Source organism: Gadus macrocephalus, chromosome 15, assembly GCF_031168955.1.
Source record: "Gadus macrocephalus chromosome 15, ASM3116895v1".
NCBI lineage: Eukaryota > Metazoa > Chordata > Actinopteri > Gadiformes > Gadidae > Gadus > Gadus macrocephalus.
In genome coordinates this window covers 553,191-565,816 of record NC_082396.1, presented here as the reverse complement: position 1 = coordinate 565,816, position 12,626 = coordinate 553,191, and the positions used below count along the sequence as shown (strand labels likewise).

The 12,626-nt window shown below is 49.0% G+C and overlaps 1 protein-coding gene and 1 non-coding gene across 2 annotated transcripts; both read right to left on the bottom strand.

Annotated features, from left to right (window-relative positions):
* Window positions 1-121: 121 nt before the first annotated feature.
* On the bottom strand, window positions 122-9,423 carry pprc1 (PPARG related coactivator 1). The gene is made up of 13 exons (XM_060073138.1): window positions 9,264-9,423; window positions 6,871-7,462; window positions 6,651-6,731; window positions 4,507-6,556; window positions 4,313-4,366; window positions 3,269-3,329; window positions 2,919-2,986; window positions 2,070-2,748; window positions 1,748-1,933; window positions 1,507-1,585; window positions 1,288-1,409; window positions 833-984; window positions 122-560 (listed from the first exon to the last, which is right to left on the bottom strand). Exons 2-13 carry the CDS (start codon window positions 7,084-7,086, stop codon window positions 460-462), a joined length of 3,849 nt encoding a protein of 1,282 aa, XP_059929121.1. The 5' UTR covers window positions 7,087-7,462; window positions 9,264-9,423; the 3' UTR covers window positions 122-459.
* Window positions 1,092-1,231, bottom strand: LOC132473832 (small nucleolar RNA SNORA50). Its single transcript, XR_009529487.1, has one exon. It is a non-coding gene; the product is annotated as a small nucleolar RNA SNORA50 (small nucleolar RNA).
* Window positions 9,424-12,626: the final 3,203 nt, after the last annotated feature.

Genomic DNA, 12,626 nt, shown 5'->3' with positions numbered 1-12,626 from the left:
TACCATTACAAATGGTGACCATGTCCATGATATAGTAATACCAAAATGCTAAGGCTGTGGAGTTGGTCCCAAATGTTGAAATCTTATATTGTGTACATGTTCAAAACAAATGCAACTTACGTTGTTTCAAGTTTTTTTATTAGGTTTGCAGTACATTTCCAATGTATTTCTTCCTTTCCCAATCATGAGGGAATGCATTCAACTAGTTTCCCTCTTTTAAAATGTCTTTCACACATCTCAATACAATTAAATAAACTTAAAAAAAATCTATTTGTCATTTTTTTTTTTTAATAATTTTCTCTTTTCATACAAATCTTCACTTCAATAGAAGGTGTTAGCTTGCAGAGATGAAACAAACAAAATAGAATAAAAACTAAAACAAATAAATGAAGGCACCGTTGAAGTGACTGAGCCAACCAACAGCTCTGAGGTAAGTAGTGGGGTTCCTCTGGTAGACTGTTACCTCTTCTGGGTTTTCTTGGCCTGCTTCAATAAAGTGTCAAAGTCTAGTGCATGGAACTTGCCCTTAGAAGGCAAGGAGTCATACTCTTTATTTGAATCTGAGGAAACAGAAAAAGGCACCAGTTAGTCATTTTGGAAAATGCTTTCATCCAAAGCCACTTGGTGTATACAGGAAATGTAAACAGTAACCATCTTAAATCACTATCATTTGTCTCGCTTTAAATAGCATTACAACTTCCGTGGTTTTCTTCTGATATTCAAACTAAAAGTACACATGAACCTCCATGGTGCCCAACCACCCTTTCTTGTACTGAATACTGAGGTAGCATCCTGCCCCGTTTCCCTACAGAGCACAACACCCGTTGCTTACCCAAGTCTGCATAGCTGGTCTTGCAGAACTGTCTCCGTCCACCAAAACAGAGATCAAACGGCAGTTCGTCAGGCTTGCGGAGCTTGCCTCCATTCTCTATGGCCGTGAAGGCATTCTTTGTGTCATAATAAGTCACAAACCCATAGTTGTCTCTGCAAAATTGAACAAACAATAGGCAAGAACAATGGTTAGTCTACACTGCTTCCCAGGGAATCAATCCATGACAGACCTCTAAAACAGTTGTGGATTTAAGAAGTCACATTGTGGATTGCTTTTAAAAGAGCAAGCTGGGAGTATAGCCAGGAGGCTCCAGTTATAAACAAGCCTGAGGTTGCTTTAGCACTGAAGCTTGGCCTAAGCGGTCACCGACAAGACTACCCAGGTTCAAAGACAGTGCAACAAGCTCACCTACAACCATATCATCAGGGGAACACTTCAAGATGCACGAAACCTACCCCTGTTCCCTAAAGTGCAAGGTGCAGTCCTCAATCTCTCCGTATATAGAGAACCGCTCCCTCAGTTCATTCTGGGTCATCGTGCCCCGGATTCGACCCACGTAGACCACCCTGCGCTCATCCTGTGGGAAAAGATTAAATATTAACACAGGGAAATGTCAGTGTTTTGTATGATGGCCCAAACTAGTGAAACTGTTGAACTTGGCTAAACAAACTCACAATGGCTTGTTGTTTACGTCTCTTCACATCCTCAGAACTCTCCACTGACGTGTGTCGGTAGGTTGGCCGGTAAGAAGGACTGTGGGAGAGGAGGAGGATGAATACATTTTCTGAACACAAGTTGAAACTTGAGCCTTAAAAAGGATGGTCCAACTGAAAGCCATGCCAGTTGTCAATAGCATGCGTGTCGTCCATGTCATGATGAGTCTTGTTTGGCGTTGTGGCAAGAGGACTCCTGTACCTGTAAACATTTCGTTGCCACTCAGGGCTTCTCTGTGGAGACCGGGAACGAGAGCGGGACCTGCTCCAGGAGCCAGAACGCGATGACGAGTAGGAGTACCTCCTTCTCCTCGGAGGGGAGCGAGAGGAGGACCGCGAGGAACACGACGAGGAGCTGGAGCTGCTCTCGGAGTGACGAGCACGATATCTAGAAAGATCAATGGCGGAGGCTTTAGTGGGGGCCTTTGACATCGAGGAATGTTTGGTCCTCAGAATACGTGACTGATGTAACTATAATTCTCATTTAATTGCTTTATAAATGAATGTAAATGCATGCGTCTCACTTTTTGGCGGGCGGGGATCGAGACCTGGACCTGGAGGAGTTGCAGTCGGACGCGGAGGAGCTGGCGGGCCGCGGTGCCAGCCGCTTGCTGGCCCGGCCCCTCTTCCTCTCCTTGGGGAAGGTGCGGGGACCGGGCGAGCGAGACTCGGAGCGCCTGCGGTGGGACCGCCCCGTCCACTCCGGCCTGGGGCTCTCGGGCCGGGCCGGAGAGGCGTCGGGGGTCTCCAGGGCCGAGCAGCTCAGGGCCGGGGCGGCGGGCGGCGGGGGGGCCTTCTTCAGCGGGGCCTCTGGGGGTCCCGTCGCCGGGGCGGGTGTAGTGGTATGGGGAGGGGAGGGGGTGGGGGCCGGGGCGGGGCCCGGGGGCCCTGTAGTGGCTGCCTGGAGTTGCGTCACGGCTCTGATGGTGATGTTAGGCTGCTGCTTGACGTTCCAGCGCTGGCCGTGGTCTCCAGGGGGCGCCGTGCTGCTGGGGAGGCAGTAGTCGTGGTCCATCAGGGCCCATTCAGGGGCGGGGGCGAGGGTGGCGGGGGTACTGCGGCCCTTCACTGAGGGAAGAGGCTGAGCCTCTATCCGGATCACCCTGGTGGGGGTGGGCCGGGAGGCCCTGCTTTTGCCAGGAAGGGAGACGGGGGCTAGAGGCTTCCACCTCTGCTGGGGGGGGGTGGCTGGGGGAGTAAGTGCTGCGGGGGAAGGTAAGAAGTTGATTCCAAGACGATATAGTCCGGCTGCCCAGGCTTATGTATAAACTCAGAAGGTTTGATCCCTCCTTAAATATACACTTGAATGTGTTCGTCGTTTTACCAGTAGAATAAGGAGAACCAACAAAAGGAACATCGTGATGATGGATTACCTGCGGAGCTCGAGAGGTCATTTGCCTTCACACGTTCGACAGCAGTTTTCTCTGCTGGTAACACAACACTGAAAAGCAAGCACAAAGGGCTGTTGACTTCCCCCCCTCTCACTTTATCTTAGGAATAGTCGCTCGAGTACATTAAAAAAAAAAAAAAAAAAAAAAAAAAAGGGGCAGCCGTCCGTGACTCCATCGTTTACCGGAAGGTCCTGGCGTAAAAAGGTGGGTCAAGGTGAACCCACCACACAAAGCGCCAGAGGAGCCATTTGCTCTCAGCGCTGTGGCTCAGAGCAACTGGACGCCCACGGCGCTTACACAGAGAGCAGCGTCAAGGCTGTAGGGTAACTCACCTAGAGTTTCCTACAGTTACTGCTCTACCAGAGACCTCCGGCACACACCGCTTCTCTTTGGCTGAAGAAAGATGAAAGAAGAGTAGATGAGTATAGACAAGGGCCAGACGAGTGCAGATGAGGCCAAACCGGAGATGTAGAACTGAAAGAGCCGCGTGGAAGGGAGCGCAAACCAGGGTGGAGCACGGCTCTATAGAGCACGACTCTATAGAGCACTCAATTGATAAAAAGTAAACAATAGGATTAAAAGGGAAGCACGTCTACCACTTGTCATAGAGGGACATCCACAAATGAAGTCCTCAAACAAGGATTGTTCTCAAGTCAGTTTATTTCATAGTAGTAAGTGAGTAATAGGTACTGTTGAACATTCAAGCTCTTTGGATTCCAGGTTATTTGTGGAAGGAACAGTAAGGAGCGCTAATCCTATATAAATCTGGAGGAAGGGCCATTTGCCATGGATCCACTGCAGCAATATTGTGGGCGCCGCCAAAGTGTGCATGCAACCACCCCACTTGAACAACCACCCCACTGTCCCATAGGTTTCTGTGGTGAGCCTTTACATCACCACAGACAAAAACTGCATGGCTAGAGGAGCTAAATTGATTTGCAAACGAGGCAGAATTCCAGCAGCTGAGCCGACAAAGCATCAGCGTGCCAACCCCAGAGCCCCCCCCCCATTACAGAGGGGGAGAAAAAGCTTTATAGTCATTTTGCATAGACCGACACTCAAAAGATGAAGCCGAGCTTTGGAACTAAAAATCAAAAGCATACTTTTAAGGTGTAGCTGGTTTAGCTGCTTTTCCAGGAGGCTTTGAGTATCATTTCTGGTGACTACAGGAAGCACAACCATAGGAAGACTGCGTACTTCCCAGAGATAGCACTGCCTCTCCAAACCAAACATCAACCGTCATGAAACCACCAGGAAGAGGGATGCTCTGACACTGCATGTAGCCAGGTCCGCACCCATGGGACAACCAATTATTAGCCAACATGACCTGCTTGTCACAAAGACTACGACCATAACACCAGCAATAAAGCACTCACCTTGCGTTTCTTCAAACTGCTCCAACAGACTGGTTAAATCTGCAGCTTCAATGCCTGGGAAAAGGGGTCGGCAAAAGCCGGTGTGTAAGTAAACCTTTTGACATGACAGGCTGCTCTCCCTAAAGCGTGGAGACAATATCGCCTGCCTTAAAGAAAACTAAAGGAAATGTATAATTGGAAATACTAGCGCTCACCAATCTCACTAGTGAAGGCCTCGATTAGTGCTTGTGATGCAGTCTTTTTTTTCATCGGCGGGACCGACGCCGGGCCGTACGGTTGAGCTCCAGCCTTGACAGGGAGTGCCTTCATATCCTGGGATGGATTAGACGCTTGGACCGCTAAACAGGGCTGGGCACGGACACCTGCAGATTTGGCAAACTTACTAGCAGCCGCAACTGGGTCACTCACTGAGGTAGCAGCGGGCGTCTTAGGCCCCACTTGTGCATTTGCATTGGCGGCAATATTGGCAGACATGGGAGCAGCGATCGTCCTAAGGGACTCTGTAGTGGCCTTGGCGGGCATTGCACTGCCAACCAAGCTGCTAGGAGTTACAGACTGAGATGGGGGCCTTGCAGGCTTGCTCTCTGAGGGTTTAGAGCAAGGCGTTGTGGTAGGGACAGAGTTCCGAGGCACACAAGGCTTCTCAGGTGATGCGTTGGGCTGCGGACCCGGAGAGGAGCTCTTCACAGGACTGGAGCCGGCGGCAGCAGCACTGTGCTGTGGGGGGTGAGGTACCGATTGTTGTTGCCGTTTGAAGATCAGGGTGGCGGCCCCGGCCTTGGTGGAGGACGCCACCATGTAGGCGGGCGGGGCGAGCAGCGCCTCGGGCGTAGGGGGCGCGCCGGGCCCCGTGGGCTGCCACGCAGGCTTCACCTCCTCCACCTCCTTCTTCCCCGAGGCGGGGGCCGGGCGCCGGGTCTCCTGGGGGCTCGGGTCGGGCAGGCAGGGGATGGGAGGCAGCTCTTTGGGGGGTTCCTGGAGGCTGGGCCACCTGGTGCTGTTGCCCTCCTGCTTCTCGATGGGAGCGGGCTTCTTCTGCTGCCGGAGCCGGCGGTACTCGGCCAGGCTCAGGGACTTGGGTTTGGGCTCTGGAGCAGCAGCGGGGACGTGCTCGCCTTTAGGGGCAGCAGGCAGATCTGCCGTGCTGTTGGTTTGTAATGCTTCAGGTGTGGTAGGAGCATCAGCAGAGGAGCAGCTATCCGGTGACACAGGAACAACACCGGGGATGGGATGCGCTGCGGTAACAGCTGGAGATAAGACTTCCTGTTTGGTCGGGGACGCCGCCGGCCGGGGCCCTCCACTGGGGCCCTCCACCGTGGGGATGGGACGGCTCAGTGGGCTTCTGACAGGGGATGCCCTTACTGGGACCGAGTTTCGGGCAGTCACTGCTTTTGTATTAACTCGATCCTCCCGGGGCAGTGACAATTTGGTGACTTCTGTGCGTTTCTGGCATGCGTTGAGGCTCTTCTTATGTTTGGAAGAGGTGCAGGTCGAATCGGAGACATCGGTAACAAGTGGCACACTTTTCTTTACTTTTATTGTTTTTTTTAGTTTTTGTGGCAACTCGTCGGCTGTGTTCCTTGAAACGCCGCTGCGGAGTATCCTTCCTTCAACCGGCTCAGGCCGAGTTTGTGCCTTACGGTCCCTTTTCCTCCTGGGTGGGCTTTTCTCCCTGATCTCCTTTATCCTGGGCGCTTTGTGTTTCTTATTCCGCTCACAATTGGCTTTCTCTCTGTGCAGGACCGACGCGGCAATGATCTCAGCTTTCATTTCCGCGCCGGTGGTGGTCGTGTCGTCAACAACAATCTCCTCACAGCTTTCGGTAGCAGCCCGGTCGGATTCGTCTGGAACGTGTTGCTCCATCTCTAAAGTGTTCTGCAGCAGTGCCAGAGGCAGACCCAGGTCTGGGATGGCCAGGATGGGCTCCCCGTGCTCCCCCTGGTCCACCACTTCCAGTAGGATCCCTCCTTCGGGCAGCATCTGCTCCCCCTCTCCGTTGTCCACACAGACGGCCATGCAGTAGGGGTGCATGTGCCTGACCAGGTCTCCCAGGCTCACAGAGAGCCCCTCCGTGTCGTCCTCCGACTCAATGGAGAAGGGCAGTGGGAGGGACAGGCCGCCCCAGTCCAGCAGCTCCTGGTCCGGAGAGGAGAGCAGCCTGGTGGGACTCTGTGAGAGGGAGCCGTCGTCCTCCTCCTCGCCGTCACTCCTCTGGACCGAGCCGGCTGGGGGCCTGGGCAGGCTCTGAGAGCAGAGAGGGGACATCCCGTTAGAAACTGGAAGCCAGCCGTCGACCGCAGCTTACCAAAACCACTGACTCAGTCTAGGAAAAACCTACCTTGCCAGATGACAGTGTTCTCATGTTGCAGATTGTGTCCTTCTCGGGAGGGGAACGGGACAGACACAGCAGTCTCCGCAGCTGTGAGGAGGAGGAGGCGACGGTCATTAATGGAAGACTAATGCCAGACTAATGCCCTGGACATACTGCATGGTCCGGCCGTTAGCCGGAATCCAACAGCGCTGTGTGTGCAGATCTCTGGCAACAGCTGAGAACTTACCGGAGAGTGCTCCCTGGCCCTTTGACCCGACAGCAGGTCAGAGTCTGGGAGCATGTCGAACGGAGAGAGGGTCTCGTCGTCCACATTATCCAGGATCTCCGTCAGGGCGGTCAGTAGCGTTGCCTCGCTCTCATCGTCGAGGCCCTTCACCTGCTCAGGCACAAAGCTGAGATGAGCGGAACTCAAGCCATTTAAATGGCTGTCAGCGTAATGCATTACTATGCTCCCTTTTTGGGGATTGGAGACAGCAGAGGCCTTTCTAGTGCACTTCACCCTACTACCTTCTTTATGAGCCACGATGACCCCGTCAAACCGTGTTGTAAACACAGAACCTTAACATTGCTGCACACTGTCCATGAGATTCTTGAGTAGTGTATATATGTGAATCAAATAATGATGTCAATTTAATAAGATGAGAGGCTCTTAAAGTGGCTAAAATACGTGAACCCTTGCAGCGCATTGAAAATTCATAGATGTGTAATTAAAAAGGTCTTGCCTCTCCTGTTGGAACATCTTCGAACATGGAAAGGATTGACGGGCCTAAACATCCTTCAAAGGCCTCCAAGGTTTCGCCAGTGTGCAGATCCACATCCTAGAGAGAACACATTTGACCAAAAATTTAGTTTGAAACCGGATTTAATGCTGGACCCCATTCATTACCATTGTTAATAATCTGAAAACCGGACAGTAGGCATTACTGATTCCAAAAATGTTAGGCAACAGGTGAACTCCGAGTAGGTTAGAATGCTAGACATTTACTAAAGTGTTGTTGTTGTGAAAAGGAATCTTCAGAGGGCCGGGGAAGGCCGTTTCCGATCTAACCAGCATTACAAAATGCAAAAGGCAACATCTTTCAAGTTGAATGCAAATCAGAACATATTTAGTAACATAAGAACAACATTGTTTATTATAAGTCGTAACTGTTCGATCGTACGTTTTAAAAACTGGCATGGCAGATCTCACTGGCCAATGTATTCTAGGATAATTGTACACATTTAAATAGGCATGTACCCCTCAGTAGACAAATTAATTGTCAAAAAGCATGCTATTCATTTGTTTATGCATTTGTGTTTAAACAAAATGGTGACATGCTTCAAACACGCTTTTCGTTTACACGTGGGGATGGCTACGTTTTCATACTATTGTTTTTTTTTTTTAGACTAGTGACACTATGGACCTGACAACCCACATTGTCGCTATTGGTTCAACGTTACAAACTAATAAGGGCAGTTTGTTGCAATACTAAATACTCGGAACCACGTGTATACGCCCGTACATGTGTACTGTGCGCAGACATATTTGTTGTAGGCTACGCTCTAGCGTGGAACCCACGTGTTGCACTACAACAAACCAGGCAGCGTTTCCGGGTCCCCTCAAAGTAATCCCTCACGTGTGTATTACAAATCTCCAAAAATAGCAAAGGGATCTCCATTTATATACACGATGTGCATGTATATGCATAGATTGTAACCCCACTGGATGACAATTGTGTTGAATTTCCGTTGCGCTGTGTAACGTTAAAGCTAGCGACATGTGACTCGCCACAGCTTGGGAAATGCAGATCGAGAACATAAATGGCATTCCTACAATACGCGATTATCGCAATTTGTACTATCGAGACACAATATAATGGCCAATCACCCAGACACACCAACTGACATTCAATATCAGCAGGTTAAATTAATTGCAGCACAAGTTGCAACCCTATGGGCCTATCTCGTGTTGCTGCAGTGAGCATGTGTGGTACTAGCCGGACACATCGCTGTGCCAGTCCACCGGTGGGCCTTTATGGTCGAAGTCCATTTTAACATGATTACTAAACTTTGTGGCTCATTTTCTGCAACTTTCAGTTCCATGTGTTCATTATAAGCTTTGATTGAAAAAGAAAGTACCCACGTTTCAAGAACCAGGCACATACGCCTTAAAAGGCAAACTACTCTAGCGGTTAAATAACCCTGTAATAACTATGACATTTATAAATGCATGGCGAAAACAAATAAACAATATAATTGAACTGTCAATAAAATCGTCAAAGTGAAAACGAATAATAAAAAGATAAGAATTCAGAAACTGCCCTGCTACCCATCAGTCATCCCAACGTGGTAAACCGGCATTACTAGTCACATCGGTTAAGGTTAAATGGAGGTATCGCTTACTACATTGATGCTATCCAGCGTATGCTGTCCTCAAACCAATTTAATAAGCAAATTATGTCATGGCATAAGCACACTGAACTAAATAGTTTTCTAAAAACACCGGGATGGTATCCACGTGTCACTTTTCCCATAGGCAGTCCAGACATTGTACACAATGCAGTCAACCTCCGTTAACGACATTAGGCTAAACCAAAGCATTGCGACTTTCAATTATGCTGTTTAATAGTTTCCATTTACCTCGTGTAGTGTATCAGTAGCGAAATAATCCAAATTGCAGGCTGTTAATAGTTCCTCGCCTGCTCCCCACCGAGCCGCCATCTTACAAGTGCTCGCAAGCCCTACCCAGAGTCAATAGCCCAGTTTGAAAGTATGAATCGTTCACAGGAAGAACACGCTGGGATACAGACACGTGGTCTCCCATTCCCGGCAAAATGACGCAAAATGACGCCAGGGGAAGACGCTTCGCCTCGTGAAACCCGGTGCGACTATGGAGTTAACCAAAGCCCGCGAGCTTTTACTGTATTTTGCATGTTATGATTTGTGTCATCAAAGTCCTGTGTACAAAATAACGTCAAATGCAACTCATATTACTTTTTTAAATATAATATAATAATAATATAATAATGATAGTTGTGCACTAGGCGTGCTTCAACTCTTTTAAGGCTGCCTTCCATATTTGGGAGGGGTCACGAAGTGAACACATGGGCCTGGAATGGGGACAATTAGAAAACATATAAAGCATATATAAATATAAGTATTTCAATGCATAATATGCTTAGTTTATAACCTGTAATATATGTCAAAGTTATGGGTCTACTTCTATTTAAGTAATTAGGTAAAATTTATTTTTTGTTTCCCTTTTCAAGATGGTACTATGACTTATTCATTAGCTAAAAAAAAGACAACATTTAGGCCTTGCATCTTTGGACGTCTTTGCAGGGATCAGATATCAAACAGATTCTTTCCCAGTATGGGTTTCCTTTGGCCTGAATGGGTTTCCCTGGCATATATCCAATCTTCCTTAAGTGAGCCAGTGGAAGTCCATTCATTCAAATAATCAGCCAAAGGATTTGATAACCTTGGTTCCATGAATCATCCTATTGATTGATTTGTATTAAGCGCACAGCAATTTCGGTAAGTACCGCCTTCCTTTCAGGATGGTTGCTGTCTGGTGCTAAACTGTCTGAGGCAGCCATTTCCATCTTATGAAGGCAACCTCACCTTGACTGACCCCTGCACATCCCTTCTGTTAACAGTGGATTTATGCTGCTGACCTTTTCTTGCATCATGCAGAGAGTGGACTCTAATCCACGGCCCAACAAACACTGCGGGAACGAGATCACGGGTTCATCACTACATGGATGCCTCTCCCTTTTACTAGAATATTCTTAAGAGCATACATTCACCGTCCTGGGGGGCAGTTTGATCATTTTTGTCTTCCCTTATGCTTCCGTCACGGATAACATCCAAAGCCTGCCCTTATCTCTCTGTCTACACAAAGAGAGGGAACACCCTTGTAGAAGTTAATGGCTTGTGTGTGGTGTGTGTGTGTGTGTGTGTGTGTGTGTGTGTGTGTGTGTGTGTGTGTGTGTGTGTGTGTGTGTGTGTGTGTGTGTGGTGTGTGTGTGTGTGTGTGTGTGTGTGTGTGTGTGTGTGTGGGACTGGGTGTGCACACGTTCACACATGTGTGTGCGGGTGTGTGTTTGTGTGGAAACACAGACTGCGAATAACAGTAGGTGGATGAACCAGCACTGTACCCCTTCATACTCCCTAATAGCTATAGCTACCACTGCTCCGGCGTTGCCATGGATACAGTGCCCTCTCTCTCTCGCTCCGTCTCCCTGTTGGAACGGAGGGATGGGGCTGGAGAGTGGAGGAGAGGATCAGTGAGGAGGAGAGACTCTGGCGGCTGTCTCTGCGTCATATTCATACCAGCGCAGTTCAGAGCTGCCACCCTAGACCCTCCTCCTCCTCCTCCTCCTCCTCCTCTTCCTTTCTCCCTCCCCTTCATCATCTTCCTCATCATCCAATCTGCCCGCTGCCAGCTCCCCTCACTTTGTCTCTCCGTCTCCATGTGGCAGACTCACTTTGCGTCGGTGTTGCGGACCAGCGAGTCGCTGTGGTCCCTGCTTTGAACGAGGAGAAGGAAGGGGAGGGGGGGCGAGCCACACGCCGCCACAGCGAGGATTTGGTGCGTGCACGACGCGGGCGCAGAGAGAGAGAGAGAGAGAGAGAGAGAGAGAGAAGACAAAAGGTAAGTGTGGAAAACATAGGAGGCAGAGTGAGAGGGAGAGCGGGAGGGAGAGAAGTGTGGGAGAGAGAGACAGAGGGAGCGAGAGAGAGACAGAGGGAGCGGAGAGAGGAGAGAGAGGAGAGAGAGAGAGAGAGAGAGAGAGAGAGAGAGAGAGAGAGAGGGAGAGAGAGACAGGGAGAGAGAGAGAGAGAGAGAGAGAGAGAGAGAGGACAGGGAGAGAGAGAGAGAGAGAGGCCTCAAGACAAAAGGAAGGCACAGAGTTAATTAGATAAACAGACTCAAGTATGACCACTAGAACCGTTTAATCATATTAATACTTTTACTGAAAGGCAGACGCATGTTCATCTGAATGATGAATCTGAAATCTTTTTGTATTTGTTGTTGTTTTTCTTCAGCAATGTACAGTTGGTGGAAGTCTTTATTTGTTTATATTACTGTGTTTATGTGAATGTGTGCGTGAACGCACATGTGCATGGGGTGAATCCATGCATGCCTGTGGTCTCTCCTCTACAGTTGTGTGTGAGTGTTTGCGTGTGTGAGCCCAGGCATTCCTCTTGTCTCCCAGCTATATGAAGCTGCGGCAGGATTCAGAGAGATGGTTGACGTATCACTGGATGTGAAGACAAAGTGCGTCTGTGTGTGTTCAACTGAGACAGGGACCAGGAGTGACAGAAAGTGCCGTGCATTGAGTTGAGGCATGGATCCTCAGCCATTTACAGAATCACTCTGTAACTGGTCTGTCCTTCTTTTTTTCCGTTGTTATGCTATGGTCACCTTTTGTTCTGAGCCTTCTTTAAAAAAAGACTCTTGTTATAAATGGTGAGAGGTATTGCATGTGAAAGCTGACTTGGTGTATTGTTTGGGATTTATATATGTGTATATATTTATGTATATATACAGTATATATATATAGAGAGGAGAGAGAGGAGAGAGAGAGAGAGAGAGAGAGAGAGAGAGAGAGAGAGAGAGAGAGAGAGAGAGAGAGAGAGAGAGAGAGAGAGAGAGAGAGAGAGGGATTAGGATGCTGATGAGGCTGTGTAATAATCAGGCGAACCTGCAGCTCTGTGAACAGTGTGTGACATTTAACTGCGAAGCCTCTGCCACCTTGGTGGCGTGTGTGTGGACTGCGCCTGGCAGGTTTTGGTTTGTTCTGGCTTGTTAATGTATTGATCAGTGAGCCATGGACCACACAGCTGAACTCCATACACGTCACATTCGATTGGACCCATGTAAAACAATTGAATTGTACTACATTGAATATACACATACGGATGCACAAACAGACACCGTTTATTTAATTCTATGTGAGCTCTTGTGAGCTGCGTGATCTTTTTGATGTTAAGTGA